The sequence below is a fragment of the Perissodus microlepis genome, chromosome 2 (genome assembly GCF_051167445.1).
Source record: "Perissodus microlepis isolate ML-2025 ecotype Zambia chromosome 2, ASM5116744v1, whole genome shotgun sequence".
NCBI lineage: Eukaryota > Metazoa > Chordata > Actinopteri > Cichliformes > Cichlidae > Perissodus > Perissodus microlepis.
In genome coordinates, this window is record NC_140462.1 from 10094881 (window position 1) to 10110497 (window position 15617).

Sequence of the window (15617 nt, forward strand, 5' to 3'; positions counted from 1 at the left end):
ATGTGTCAGTGGCATATACAGTTCGGTAAATAATTCTTTGATCTCCTGCAGAATTTGTAAGATTGCACTTACAAAGAAATGAGCAATCACTATCTTTTATGGCAGTCTAATTTTAATGGGGAGCATCAACCAAAAATCCAGAAAAAGAAGCACATCAGATGAAAATCATAAATAGATTTTCATGATCATGCTCATCCCATGAGGCAAGACCTAAATGAAACTATCATACAAAATTAGAGACCGTTCATTTAGAAGTGAATAAACTACAAATTCAGCAAGGGATCGAATAATTTCTCCCTCTGTATATGCTCAATGATTTCAGTGATACTGACAGTAACTAGAACAATATCTCCTCTATTGGGACTTTGAAAGTGAGCCAGGGGATTGGTGTTCTGGATTGGGTGACTATCTTAAGTTTGGCCACCATCTTCATCCTCAGCTTATGCCAAAAATCAGAATGCTTTGAGTCAAAGAGCGTGACTCAAATAACCACTCATTGCAGTCAAGGTTTGTGTGTTTGAGAAGAGCATCTCTTATCTCTTCATGGCCTACAGCAGCAGAGCACCACACTGGGTGCCACTCCTGTCAGCTAGAAACAGGAAACTGAGGTTACATTTCTCATGGACTTGCCAAAACTGGACAACAGACTCTGCCTTATGTCAGTGCTTCGGGGTGCTAGTGGTGGTGTAATGGTGTGGAGGGATATTTTATTGGCCCACTCTGGGCCTCATTGTACCAACTTAGCATTGTTTACATGATGTGTTATCTAACAAGATAACACATCATGTCACAAAAGCTAAGATTATCTCTAATTGGTTTCTTGAACATGACAGTGAGTTCACTGAACTCACATGGCCTTCACAGCTTCCAGATCTCAATCCAACAGAGCACCTTTGAGATGTGGCTGTTTTATAATAAATGCAAGTAAAAAAATAAACTAATAATAATAATAATAGTAAATAAAAATAAACAATAGGGCATTGGGGGAGAATTTTTCTGAGATTAGAGTCAGAAAGTTATGAGAAGAAAGAAAACAATGAATGTGTGGAAGGATTTTGCTTGATACACAATCCATAAAAAATGCACCCTACCTCATCAACAGTGACTCCATTTGTCATTCCCTGTTTGAATTAGTGGGTTTAATTTCACTGAATGATTGATATTATTTTTCTTGGAAATGTTAAATATGAGAGTACGTTTGACTTTTCTTTCCTTGGTAATTTTTAAATTTTGTTTTTAGCCATGAACTTACTTGTTTAAGCTCGAATAATACTCATGAGTAATGACAAAGTATTGCTTTTCTCTCACATTCTCTGCCTTGCTCTGTATTATCTGTATTGATAATAATAATAATAATAATAATAATAATAACAATAATAATGATGATGATGACGCTTTTGTTGTTATTCCATCTCAGATGTTGTTTAAACTTCTTTTTAATCCTATTAAAACCTACAGCAGCTGTTGATAAGGTGCATGACCCTGTCCCTGATTCAGAGGATGCATTCAGCCTAACAATGCAGTTGCCAAATCTCACACAGTGCTTTACATGGTCAAGGTCATCTCAAAGTCTCCATTACATCTTGGCAAACAGATTACATAATTGTAAGGCAGTATCCAAAGCTTTCCCTGTACATGTTGGCAGATGATCAGTCACAGTGATCAAAGCACTAGATGTGTTTCTTTGTTTTTGCTGCTCCACTCCAGCCCCCACAGAGTCAGTTATTAGAATACAATATATTATTATATAATATATTACATATGCTGGTACTGTAACAATTCCCGAGATCCTCATACACTGGCAAAAAAAACCCCAAACCTAACACGCTGGGAGAGAAAAAGTGATTATTTTTCTCTTGCAGAAAACAAAAACAGGAAGCCTTAGTAAGATGAGGAGGGTGTGAGTTTCTGTTTTGAGGTGCGATTCTTGCCGCTTAGCTGCCTGCTGCACCAAGCAAAATGTTTTTTGAACTGTAGATACTGTATGCCGACAGAGATGCAGACAGATAGACAAGATCTGTTTCGTTAAGGAACATGCAAACTGAAAACCAAAATGAGAAGGCACAATCCAACTAATACAAGCAGGCTGGCAGAAAACGCACACGCACGGACAGGAACTGTAAACATATATTATCTATGCTCAGTCAGAGTGTGTGAGCTTCTGGATGCAAGTAAGTGACCTCGGATTAGTCGAAACAATAAAAAGCCACAATTCTTCACGTTAATTAAGACAGCCCCGTTCTCTATTCCTTCTTTCAGAGCACTGAGCAGGTGGTGATGGTTATGTCGTCGCTGTTGTTCTTGTTCAGGTTTGCGCACATTAAGATTCTGTTGAGCTGTGCTTCCCCCCCACCCCCGAGTTACTCTCATTTTCCTCCCTCCCCCACACTCCCTCCTGTCTGTCTCTTTCTCGCTCGCTCTCTCTCTCCCTCTCTCTCATGTTGTGTTTTGTTTGTGAGGATTATGTGGGGAAAACTTCCAGACAAGCGGAAGCTTTAAGACTACAAAGCCACCTGTGTGGTGGCTGGGAGGTAAAACAGTGTGGCCGCTGGAGACTTGGGTCAGGTCAATCAGGGGAGGCAGGCAGAAGGCTTGTTAAGATGCTGAAACAAGTAAAGGATGTCTCGTCCTGTTTCCAAGATCCTCCTCGGAGGCTGCTGGGACCTACAGAACTGCCGATGTGGCCAGCATCGATCAGCTTCCTGCAGCCTGTGGGGCTGGCTGGCTAACTGAATGTCTGTCAAGCTGATGGTGGCTGTCCAGCAGGCAAGAAAACATTTCCAAAAAGGTTCATTTCTACTGAATTGCATTTTTTATTATTCATTTTTATTGTGCTTTCACTTAGCTCGTCTTAACTTCATGGTCAGAATTCAGTTTAGTTTTATCCCTGCATTTTTCTCCTCGTTGTAAGAAACTGGGCGTGACAGGCTTAATTTGTTTATCTTGATCCTGAAATGCTCTTTGTCCAGTCAAGTGGTACAACTCTGGATCATTGTAACTGCCTGAAATGACATGCCTGACTGCTGACAGCCTATCCCAGCTGTCATAAGGTGACAGAAGCGGTCACCCTGGACAGGTCGCCAGGCCAGGGCACATAATGGAAACAGGAAATCCCAATATCATTAGCCATATTGGTTCTGGCTCCAGGAGGCTTCACTCTTGCACTGCAGCCCTGAACTTCACCTGGACTTACCTGGCAGCGGCGCATGTGAGAACACAAATGTCCGAAGCAATTTCTAACTGGCAAACTCACTAATGCAAAGTCCAGATCATGTTGTATTGCTTCAAAGAGGGAACAGCACAGCAAATTTTTCAGAGACACAAAACTCTATGTATAGAGTTTGCAGAACAATATGATAATAAAAGTTAGAAAACAGGTTTCACCAGAGCAACTAATGAACTTATGCTATGATAATATATATTATGGATACACTTGTGATTTTTATTATGATAATTCCTGTTTTGGGTCTGTGAACATCTACTTTGTGTATCAGTGGAACAGTTCTGCTTCGGCTGTTGAGTTATGGCAGCTAAACTTTACCCTTAAAAAATTCTCCCATAGATTTCCACTCGGGATTCACTGAGTGCCTCGTCTCTCTCTTAAAATGTCTCCAACAAAGTGCCTTATTTCATCCCCACTGCCACGTCATTTGAGCTTATTTTACCAGGTTTCAGCATATAAAAATAACTCTCTGTAATCATGACATCACAGAGGTGATTCCCTTAAAAATCACCTGGGGTTCCACTGCGTTATTTTCCTCGGTGAATCCTGTTATTTCAACCACTCGAACAAACCTGGAGCTCCGAGGCAGCCAGCGCTCTGTGAATGACAGAGAGCGAGGGGAAAGGACGGCAAGGGGGCTGGTTAAGTGCACTGAGTGAGTGGCAGTAATCACAGCTCTGGTAAAAGCACTCATTTGGTCTGTGTTGCATTCCTCAGAATGGGCCTCCTCTCCATCTGATTCTAGCTCTCTTTCCCTCTGCTTCTCTCTCGATCTGATAATAGCTCTAGATTGAGTAATTGTGTGTTTGAGTAGCGCTACACTGTAGGGTGGAAACCTGCAATCAGATACTGAGAACACAGTTCTCTCTCTCTCTCTGTCTCTTCATTCATACCATGCCTCAGCAGTCTGGCCTCTCCACACCCAGCCCTCCCTTCAGCCCTGCAGTTCCTGCAGGGCTCACCCCTATGCTTCGTTTTTTTTCTCCCTCCCTTTCTACACACAGCTTAGTCTACACAGCCAGCGAGGGCCGGGGTCAATAACAGCTGTGCGCCGTGCTGTAATTGATGTCATCATTTCAATTTGAGCTGATTACAGTTGAGAGCTGCTTATCGTGTGACCCGGGGTGGAATAACATGCTGTAGGGCCCAGCGAGCTGTCACGCCTGACCAAGCTTAACTGCTGGACTGGATGGATGGATGAGTTGGCTCAGCCCAGGGCTTCCTTCTCTATTGACTTCTAATGCAGAGGTAATGACTGAGTGCATTACAGGGGCATGGCTGGCGCAAGTGTCTGTGTCGCTGGCATTTAATAGTTCTGGGGCTATTATTGTGATAGGCCTGCCCCTCTGTCAACACTCTCGCACATGATTACCCCTCAGTTGGCACAGAGCTGGGTGCATTTGAGTGTGTACTCCCATACTGTATGCATGTGTGTGTGTGTGTGTGTGTGTGTGTGTGTGTGTGTTTAGAAGCTATAACTTTACCACCTTTAATACTTAAGGTAGAACAGTAACAACATCAGTTGCATTGAATTAATACAATGATGTATTTTTTCATAGTATGTAGTATTTGCGAGGAATGTGCCAACTCCAAGCATCCACCCACAGAAAATAAATAAATAAAACACCTGTCAGTGCTTTGGCATTTCTCCTTGCAGTTCATATCTGAGTCTTTTCAATGAAAGCACCAAAATAACACTGCCGCCTTCCGGCATTCCTGCTGTGTACTAATAACACACATGAACAGACTGCGGCACACAGCCACGCATAAATACGGCACATTAAAATCTAGAAAGGGCTACGCCTTCAGGACTAATTATCTGCTAATATAATTATAGCCACTTTATGAAAATACTACACATAAAATATCTTCTAGTTAGTAAGATCTTGAGCTTGCTCCTTGGCTCTTAACACAAACAGCGGGCACTGCCCTTAACCCCCAACACCACTTGTGCGATCAACACTTAGGAGCAGAGCCGCTGCTGAAAACAGACAAAGCCCGCTCACTAAAGGAACACTGCCTCTTACTGTCTCCTTCCTTTTTGCCGGAGCTCTGAATCTGTGGGTGTTGGGGAGCCACATTCTTTTTCTTTCTCTTTCTCTGTCATTTCCCTGACTCTTTTAATACCTTCATTAGGAGGGCTCTCCTGTTTGCTGCTACCGCTGCTGGCCAAAAAACACGAGACAGAGGGAGCGAGAGAAGTGAGGGGTGGAGACAATAAGAGAAATGTGTGCAGTAGTTTTTGTCATGCAAAGAGGTAAAGATGGTTTGGATTAAAAATATATATATTTTTTTCATTTTACCATTTGCTTGAGCATTTGACTGAATTGCAAAGGTGTGTTTTCTGTTGTGTTTATGAGGACCGACAAGGTATGGAACATATATCCTATCTGTGGAAACGTGGGTTCTGTTATCCAGGTGTGCATCCACCTGGATTTTAGGAGAAAAAGCCAAGATGACAGGTAACTCACTTCCTCTGTTAAAGCCTTTAGGATTGCTTCTCACACTCCCAGATTTTTGGCCTACCCAGACCCTCTGTTCCCACAGTAGACTATAGCTGACACCCCATTTGTCACAACATGCTGATTACCTGAAGCAGAAAGCCTCAAACTGGAGATAAATATCTGCATTTGCCACGCTGCAGTCACAAATGATATTCGTCTGCTAGTAGGACAAAGCATTCATCTCTCAATCTACCACAGTTTAAACATTATTCAAGCATTATCTGCTTTGTGACACGATTTGCTGCACAGTCTTGACATTACGGTTGGAGCTCTACCTGTAAACGGCTGTTTAAATATTCCACCGGGAATACCGACATATTTCCGATGGAATATGTCGATATTCCAGGTGGGATATGTGGATATTTCACACTTTCAGTCATTTTACTCCATCATCTCCTGTCTGTCCATAATTTTTTTTTCTCTCTCCCTTCTTTTTATAAGATTCTTCTTGTCTTTACAAGTTTTCTCTTTAGTTGTTGTGTGTTCGCATTTATGCGTGCCAAACTTTAAAGTTTAGAATGAACTGCTGCAGTGTAATCCTTGACCATTTCAGCCTGTGTGGCCACTTGAAAGACAGGGCCACTTCAAACTTAATAGTGTGCATAGAGCGCTCGCTCTGATTATTTGGTCTCATAAGCGGAGCTCATCGAGAGCAGAATTTTATAAAAACTTAAAGAAAAGCATTACTAGGAAAGAAAAATTCATTTATTTGATGTACAAGCCTCCCAAGTGGAAATTACTGCATCTCTGGCTGACAGTTTACAAAGCTACCCTGTGTCAGTCCTCAGAATCTCAAGGTGAGAAAATTTTAATGGCAAATTTTAATGGATAATTTTGTAATCCTCGATGTCCTATCACTGCAGGGCAAAAGGAGGTCCTCTGACCCTTCACCTTCCACAATCAGGCCGACACAGTCACAAACATGGCAGGAAAGCTGAAGGAAAGGCCACAAGTATGGCCAATCACTCTCACACATACACATAGACATTAACATGTCTCTATATGGAGTTCCAGTTTCTCACAGTAATGCAAGAAGGAATTTTGTTTTCATTTGTGTCTAAGAAAGTGTAAGAAAACTCCAGATTTTTGTTGTACAGTTTTTCATAAAACCGCTTTTATCTAAGCAAGTGTTTCTTCCTATTAAGGTCAAAGCTGAACCGTAAGCTCAGAGTGAGAGAGTTTTGTTTTTTGTTAAATAATGACAACAAAATCTTAAATATCCATTTATCACTTTCTTAACCACTTATCCAAAGAAAGCGGAGCGGGCTGAAGCCTATCCCAGCTGTGCTAACACTGGACAGATCTCCAGTCCATCACAAAGCTACTATGAAGGCATAGACACACCATTCACAACTACAGCCAATTTAGAATTGCCAGCTAACCTCATTGAGGCAACCAGAGCACCCGGAGAAAACCCACATAGGCAGAGAGAGAAGATGCACCTCCTGCTCCGAGTGCCAACCACAGCACCACTTCGCCTTCAAATTTGAAATGTAACGTAAGCGGCAGTCCTCAATATGTCCCTCTATCTTTGCAACAGCACAGCCAAAAAAAATCCTGGAACAATTCTTCTGAACCTCCAAACTCAAATACCGAATAAAGCCTTTCCGACATGGCTGCAGTCGGAAGGTTTTCCACTCATGCTGCTGCATACGTTAATCAGATAAAATCAAGACTGTGATTCTCTGAATTGTCAGATTTTCCTCCTCTAACAGGGATCATATTTGAAGACACAACATTTTCAAAGTCAAACAGGTAAACCAATAACCTGGCGCTTACATAGCCAGCATACACAAAAGCATGACCCTGAAACCACAACAACTATGAAGGGAATTATTTTATAAACCTTTTGCTTTTTATGTTTTTTTTACATGAAAAAAAAAATAAAATATATATTTATATATATATATATATCAGTTTGGCTCCCATGAAACCTGCCTGCTGCGGTCTTCTTTTAAGAGAAATGAGAATTTCAAAGTTAAAAGTGCATTTTGCAAAGAAATGAAGCTTGTTTTTTTTACAGCACCATAGTTGTATTTAAATTTCATTTAGAACGACAAATGCATGCATGCACACACACACACTGCTCAGTTCTCACCATCTATGGTATTCTGCCCCATTTTTGCCTTTAAGAGAACTTAAGAGGTTATCACAGTTTCACTGGTTATTATTATTGTTAGCTTTGGTTTAAGTTGTATTTTTCCATTTAAACACTACCTTTTCCTTTTTGTTTCCTTACCACACTCCTGGGTCACAGCCAGCTAAAGGTTCATGGTTGTGAATGACAACAGACGGCAGAAGACACTCTAACCAGGTGTCTGGGTCAATAAAAAAAGAAAGCGGAGGTATAGCTGGGCAAAGCTGTCCTGCGCGGCTCTTCTGGCTTTAAAAAAGACGGATGTGGGCACAGCTAGGCAGAACTTGGCTGTATTTCTTGGCATGGGAGATAGGTTGTAAGAATTGATTAGTAATGATGTGAGTTGTTCAAGGGCAGAGAGAAACAAATTAAATCTAAGCAGACAGCTCTCACGTGATTATTAAAAAGGCTTTTTCTTCTCTTTTTCTTTTGACTCTTTCACGTGATACCTACAACGCTGACATCAATGCTGCAAAAAAAGATACGATTTTTAAACGATTCTTAAGCCTGTCTTGAGAGGTCTTTTCATTTAGTTTTATACTCCAAAACACTTTGTGTCATTACTTGAGGGCTAAAATATGTTTTAGTGCATTTCAAATCTATGTATGTTTTATATTTTATGTATACTGCTTACATTCTTGAACAGCAACAGGACATAAAAGTGGACGGATGTTATTTTTTACTGACAGACAGATATGTGGATACTGAACATATCACAGGCAATGTGTATGAAATACTGCAATATAATATCCATTTTTGGTGACAAAAAATATTATTCAACTTATTTATGATTATGCTGAGTCTCTCATATCACTTGATTATGATAAGAGAAAGTTCTTGGGCTGGTTTAATACCCAAAAAGTCCACACAGACGTGAGGGGCAGCACACAAATGTTCTAGTCTTTCCTTACATGCTGAAGAAGAAGGATGCCCACAAGCACAGGAAAAAGTACACATGGCACAGCAGAAACTGCACGAGGAAGATGGTGACTAGTGCTGATGCCCCAACTCACTGGTAAGAAAAGGCAGTAAAAGTCAGCTATGTAAGTATTTTGCGTTGTTACCCTAAAATAGACATTAGAAAAGATGTTCGTACAGGATAATTAGATATAAATGCTTAAACTAATGTAATGAAATAAGGTTGGTTTAACGTTAGCGGGCTACTCAGCAACAATCCCAGCATTTCTGTCTGTGTCCTGTTAACAAAACGTAACGTTAAGATGTCGAATAAGCAGTCTGCCACCACAATGTCGGTGATGTAAGATGAATAATCAAATTAGTATTCATCTAAAATCACCAAAATTAGTAAATTGGTGTGAAACTGGATATTCAGAATTGTGTACTTCTTCTGGTATCTGTACCAACGACTAAATTTCTGGTATGATGACGTCCCTGTGAGTTACTACTGTTTATAATACCAGTGGAGTGTTCAGGAATTCATCCATGCAGATTAGGGATTTTTCTGGTGACTAATTTATTAGTCGTTTAAACAATAGAAAAAAATGTGACTAGTTGACTAGTCTAAAAGACAGAAAACCCTCAGACTGAGCAAACTTTAAATGGAAGTAGTTGCACACTAAAAGAACCTGTGTTGTTTGTATTTAGGATATATAGATATATATATGCGATTAAAGATGTTCCTCGTGAATCAGATCATGTTTAAAATGTTACTGAAACGTGCTAACTCACTATAGCAGTGCTAGCAGCAGTAGCTGTGGTTTATCTCATGTTAGCAGCCACACCTCGGCACGGAATATGGTTACATGCCCCTTTAGTTGCTTGATTATATCCCGGTTTATCCTGATAAACCATACAGCTGATCCTATTTTACATCGAACACTGCAAAGAGCCCAAACAACAGCACTGTTAGTACAGATGTCATCTGTTTCCTTTCCTCTAACTTCACTTCAGACAAAGTGAGAGATGCTTGTTTTATGCAGGTGTAGCGCAAAGGCAGTCCACCTATACCTGCAGAGAGTGTTTTCTGTCAATGTGGGCAGTGTCACAAGTATGTGGTACAACCAGTTTGTGGTCCACTCTTGGTCTGTTCGCCAGCCGCGAAGAAGAGCGACGTTATAATATGCAAAGATCTGAAACCGAGTGTTCAAAACACTGAAAAGTGTCCACTGCAGCCACTCTCTGTGCTTTTCATGCTGTATTTTTGATTTTTTTTCATCACTCCCTTCACTTTTCTGCTCCACTTTTTAACCACTCAGCATTCCACCAACACATAGGTTATCCATGCCCAGCAACATGCAACTGGTATTTTGAAGGACTACAAAGAAGTACGTTTGCAGAAACCCATCTCCATGTCCACACAGAGACACGTATGCAAACAGACACATTTGTGGGACCATAAATTGCACTAGACGGACCTGCCGTGGTCTAGTTGACTATCACATCCTGAATGGGATTTTGTTCCCCATTTCTTACTATGGACAGATCAAGATTATATATATATAAAAAAAAAAAAATCAAAATCCATTCACACAAGTAGCATGTTTAAATAAAAGAAAGCAGTGTGCTCAACAAACCAATGATCAGCACTGGCTGATCTGTTATGTGTAACCAGCTACACTGCGACAGTAATCTTTATTAGAAATTGCCAAAAGGCTCTGAAATGACAGTCTGGAGCAAGCAGCAACAGCAGTGAGTTGCCACTGGCTGGTGTCAAGCTAAGTGGGCATGTCAGGCCTATGCTGTCCTGGCACCTTGCCTGCTCTCTCAGTTGCTCGCTCAGTCCCTAGTGTCCCCAACCCTAAACGGATCCAGTTGCTGTTGCTCAGCTCCAGTGGGGGGGCCAATCTGGCTGACTAACAAACCCTTTTTTCTAATGAGGAAAACTCCTCCCCGAATCTCATCAGCGCCTGTGCAAACCCCCATGTGCATATTTCCTCATATTTGCTTGCCTATTTTCTTCTGCCCCGAGGCATATCTTTCACACTTGTCCATTCCACCTCTTCCCCGAGCACCGGTCTCCATCTTTCTGCGCCGTCTCATTTCGGTTCCTGTGCACAGTTTTCACACCGTCTATATCTCACTTCTCTCCGTTACTGACAGCCATTCACCAACTGTTTGCCGTCTCCTTTCTTTTTTCTCTATTCATCATCAGCTCTATTAAAAGCATTTACAATTCGAGCTCTTTGAGCAACTGTTGTGCAACCAAAATATTTTGTGGTGGCTATTTAAATTTGAATGCTGTTGTAGTGTTAGCGACTTGTCCACACCTTCTGTATCTATGTATTACAAGCCTGCTAAATGCTATTTTAATAGCTGAAGTAGTGATAAATAAAGAGGCTATCTTTGAAACGTCAGTAATCCCTCCTTTTCCCCTTTGCATGACTAAACCTAAAAGAGGCAAGAGGACAGAGGGATGAAAACATGACTCAGGCTTTTCTCAGGGCAGACCTAGTGTTGAAGCTTGTTTAGAGGACACCAGGCAGAGCAGGATGGTTGACCCCATGAGTGCTTGTGAGGATCAAATCTTTTACGATCAGCTCTATCCATTCCCTTGTGTCTCCTTGTGTCATTTTGTCCACAGACTACTTTTCAGTCACGAGAGAAGAGCACAGGTCACACACTTACCAGGCCATCACAATTGCTGATCGCCACAGTGGCTCCTGGCGTGTCTGTGATGTCACCCACATACAAGCATTCATCGTGCAATGGCTCAGAGTACCGGATGCTGTCGTTGTCATCATGCCACTCCATCTTGGCTCCGGGTGCAACCAGCCTGGCATTGTGGCGCAGACGTAAGTGGAACTCCCGGCCGAAGATGGTGACGTTGTAGTAAAGCCTCTCCCGAGGGGGCACAGCTCCTCTTGGTCCTTCCCACTCATCATTGCCTTCTCCTACCTCCCTCCTCCGGCGCCTACGGGACTGCCCTCCTGCCATGCTGCCAGCCGAGACGGCATGTGACAAGAAGCGGCCCTCTGCGTCCACACTGATCGGCCTAACCAGTCCATACTCCCCCAGGATGTGCTGCAGGGAGTCTAGGAAAAGGACAGGTAAGTTGGGTGGGAGGGAGGAAGGGAATGAGACAAGAGAAGGTGAAAGATGGTAAAATGCACAAATGTGGGAGGCAGTCAAGAGGGAGAAGTAGAAGATTTAAAAAAAACAGCACAAAGAGGAGGGTACGTCATGGGTGAATAATGGGGGATAAATAGTGGGGAAAATCAGGAGTCATGGGAATGGAAAAAAAGAGGTGGGGGGAGGAAAAAAGGGATTAGGAAAATGTCAAGTTTGGCGAGGAATTATTTATTCCTTATTCCAAGCTGCGGTAAGGGTAGCACAGTGATAAATAAAAAGTAAAATCAGTAACCTTTCAGACACACACACACACACACACACACAGCCCCACCCATGAACCTAGAGGCGACCCCCGTGCTCGGCAGTTTGCGTTTGGAAACGGCAGCCTCAGCAGTGCACGCTGCGCTCCTGACACCTTCTGTTGCCCTTCCACCATCAACGGGAAAGTCAGTACAAGATCAAGGTGCTAATTGCTGCTTTATCACGCTGTTTTATCACCCACAACCTGCTCAAACCGAGAATAAACGGAAAACCACTATTAAAAACAACAACAACAAAACTGATCCAGTGGCTCAGATCCCCCCCCCCCCCCCAGCCGCTTCTTATCAATATGAACTGAAATGCATCTGTAACCACTGTTCTCGTGATCATCAATATCTATGATTAAGTGATTATATTTAAACTGTTCGTACAGATAAATATAAGACACACGTTTTTAACTGATATCAAATGACGATTTCTAAGATTAGAAAGCTCTTTCTCTTTTAGTGACATGTGACACTGACATTACAGGTGCAACCTCGCAGCGCTCATACACTAACACATAGCCTGCACACACTGAGCCAAGGCCACTTTATGGTGTCAATGCCATTACACAGTCAAACAGTATGTTGCTGTCACCTTGTATATGGTCCCCGGATGCAGTTCCACTTCTTTCTTTCTTTCTTTTAATATTTAAGTATCCACCTATAACATCTAATTCATAAAGTTTGCAAACCGATAAAAGCCAAACACACAGTGTAAACATTTCTTCATCCTCCATGTTGGAGGGATGATTTGATAATAGTGTGATCAATAGGCTGACATCCGACTCCAGCGTCCTGTGACAGATCGATAGATGCGACAGCGGCCGAATCGGATAATGTTAGGCTACTTCCCTGCAAAATCCGACAGTAAACCGGTGCATCAGATGCCCTCTTACACCCCAGATAAAATTATACCCTGGACAGGGGGGGGCAAATCACAACACTGCTTGCACCGCTGAGGGACCTACGGAAAGTCCCTTTAAGCACCACAGCAGGACACGGGCTACAGAAGTTGCAAATGCGCACCACAATATCATTTGCAACAAAACTGCAAAAGCGTGGCAAAAATGAAACACAAGCAAGAAGCAGGACAGTGCCTCCCCGCTACGATGAGCTTCCACACTTCCAGTGAGCGCGCGAGAGCCCCCGCGCAGCCCAGCTGATAAGATATGATCAGATAAGGAGAACAACGTAAACACTGACCACGCTCAAGTGGACTCCACTCACCAACGCTACTGGCGATGTAAAGGCCGCTGGTGTGCAGCAGAAAGGCCGGTAGAATAATTAGGACAGTATATCCTGTTGAGAAACCCATGGCAGCTCCGAACTGCGCAGGTGAGAGAGTGGGACTCCGGGCTCCAGTGTGGTGAAGTTCCCCGCCTGGCGCGACCAGCCACGCCACGACAGCAACAGCACAGCAGCCCGCAACTAGACTGCCAAGTGCACCGGGAGAGACGGAGCTCTCCTCCCCTCTCTCTCTCTCTCTTTCTCTCTCTCTCCTCCTCCTCTCCGTCGAGGTCTCTCACTCTCGCTCGCTCACTCTTCTTCGCTCCCTCTCTCACTCAACTCTTCCCTTCTCTTTCCGCTCTGTCTCTCCTTCTTTCTCCCAACTTCTCTCTTGAATTCTGCGTGCTCCCACTTTTTTTCTATTTCTCTTACCTCTGACAACTCTCTGAAACTACACACACACACGCACACACAGAGACCGGCCGCCGGGATCCCACCCACCCCGAGTGTCTCCTCTGTGTGATAAGTGAGGATATGTGAGAGCGGTGGCTGTGCTGCGGCTGCACTGATGGACCGACAGACAGGTTTTTTTTTTTAAAAAAAGAAAAAGAAAAGAAAGAAAGAAAGAAAGAAATGCGCTTCATGGCACATCAAGCGCATATCACAAACCCTAAGCATTGATTCTTATTTTTTATTTTTTACACTTAGACACCCTTTCCGGGACCATAACTGCTGTTAAACCCTGCACTCCACCACTCTCCGACGAGCTGCGAACCTCTTTGTAAACTTTGACTATTCCGTTAAGCCTTCTTGTTTTGAGTACGCAGCAGCGCCCCGCGTGGTGTGCTGGTAGAAATGCACTGAGTTTCGCAGGGCCCAAGGGTCCAATTTACAGCCAGCGGAAAAAAAAAGAAGAAGAAAAAAGAAAAGAGAAAAAAGAGAAGCCTTATAGCCATAACCCGCATTGCCCTCATTTAGCACATCATTTACCCTCTTTGACCACTAATCTTCAACTGTTGTAAACAGAAATAAGATGCATGACGTGAACTACAGAAATGAGGCAAACCATTTTTATTTCAAATTCCTTTTTTTCCCTTTTAAGAATAACATTAAGGAGAGGTAAATAAATAAATCTTTAAAATAACATCAAAATCAATTAAGTTAATCTGCTGAGTCGCAAAATAAGCTGAGGTTCAGATTTTTTTTTTAAGGCAGCAGATTTATTTATAGTCTTTAGTTTCTATTCATTTTTATTCTTGTGCCAAGATTTTCAAAGCAACAAAAAACGATCAAAGAGTTCCAAAGATGCAAAACACTGTTTACTTAGTTCCAAATACTGCAAAACACATCAGATTGAAATGCAAAACAATCAGCGTAATTATAATTGACCGTTCCTCCATGATATCATTAGTTTTAAAATATGATCATCTGACTAATATATGTCCTCCTCCATGCGGTCAAACAGCTTCTAACCTCAAGGGCATGGATTTTGGGGTGTGCTGTGGTGTCCTGCACTGGGATGTTGGCAGCAGATCCTTTGGGTCTTGTGGGACGGCTTCCCGCAGATGCTCGATCAAATTGGGATCTGGGGAGTTTGGAGTCTGGATCAATGCCTCGGGCTCTTTGTCGTTTTCCTCAAGCTGTACATGCCTGGGCATTTTTTTTCCATATTCCAGCTGCACGCTGCACTTGAACGAGATGGCACAAGTTATTCATTTCACCTTTCAGCGCTTTCGCTGTTGTGGATGATCGTCTAGGTGTGTGTTTTGAGGAGGCCACGGTGATCCTGAGCAGGTGTTAAAAAATGGAATAATTGTGAAAAAAAGAATTACACCAAAGATCAACCAATAAATAAATAATACATCCTAGTTCTTAACTGACTTAACAGACAGTTACTTGTGGGACTCTCAGTACACACAGCTGATTTTTCTTCGTGGAACAGAAAAACATATAGAGGAAAACTGATTTTTACAGAGGTAAAATAATCGGCCTGGATTGCTCTTGGAGTTAGCTCTTGGAGTTAAGCCTTAAAGGTTACACATAACTTCAAATGACAGTATTAATCGTGCAATAGCAGAGATTTCCCACCTGTCTAACAGTAACCCTGTCAGTTGAGAAGGTGCTACTTGCTAGTTTGGAACAGATCTACTGTCCAACAATAAAATACCCCAAACAATCCTAACAATCAGTAG

General features: G+C 42.4%; 1 protein-coding gene across 1 annotated transcript in view; it reads right to left on the bottom strand.

The window, feature by feature from the left end:
• LOC146392288 (A disintegrin and metalloproteinase with thrombospondin motifs 2-like) overlaps window positions 1-13886 on the bottom strand; it is a 134743-nt gene extending 120857 nt beyond the window's left edge. The window contains exons 1-2 of the mRNA XM_084944799.1: window positions 13426-13886; window positions 11450-11856 (exon numbers count right to left, since the gene is read on the bottom strand). Of these exons, the coding sequence (XP_084800925.1) occupies window positions 11450-11856; window positions 13426-13513 (495 nt within the window). The 5' untranslated portion in view covers window positions 13514-13886. The remainder of the gene's footprint in view (window positions 1-11449; window positions 11857-13425) is intronic.
• Window positions 13887-15617: the final 1731 nt, after the last annotated feature.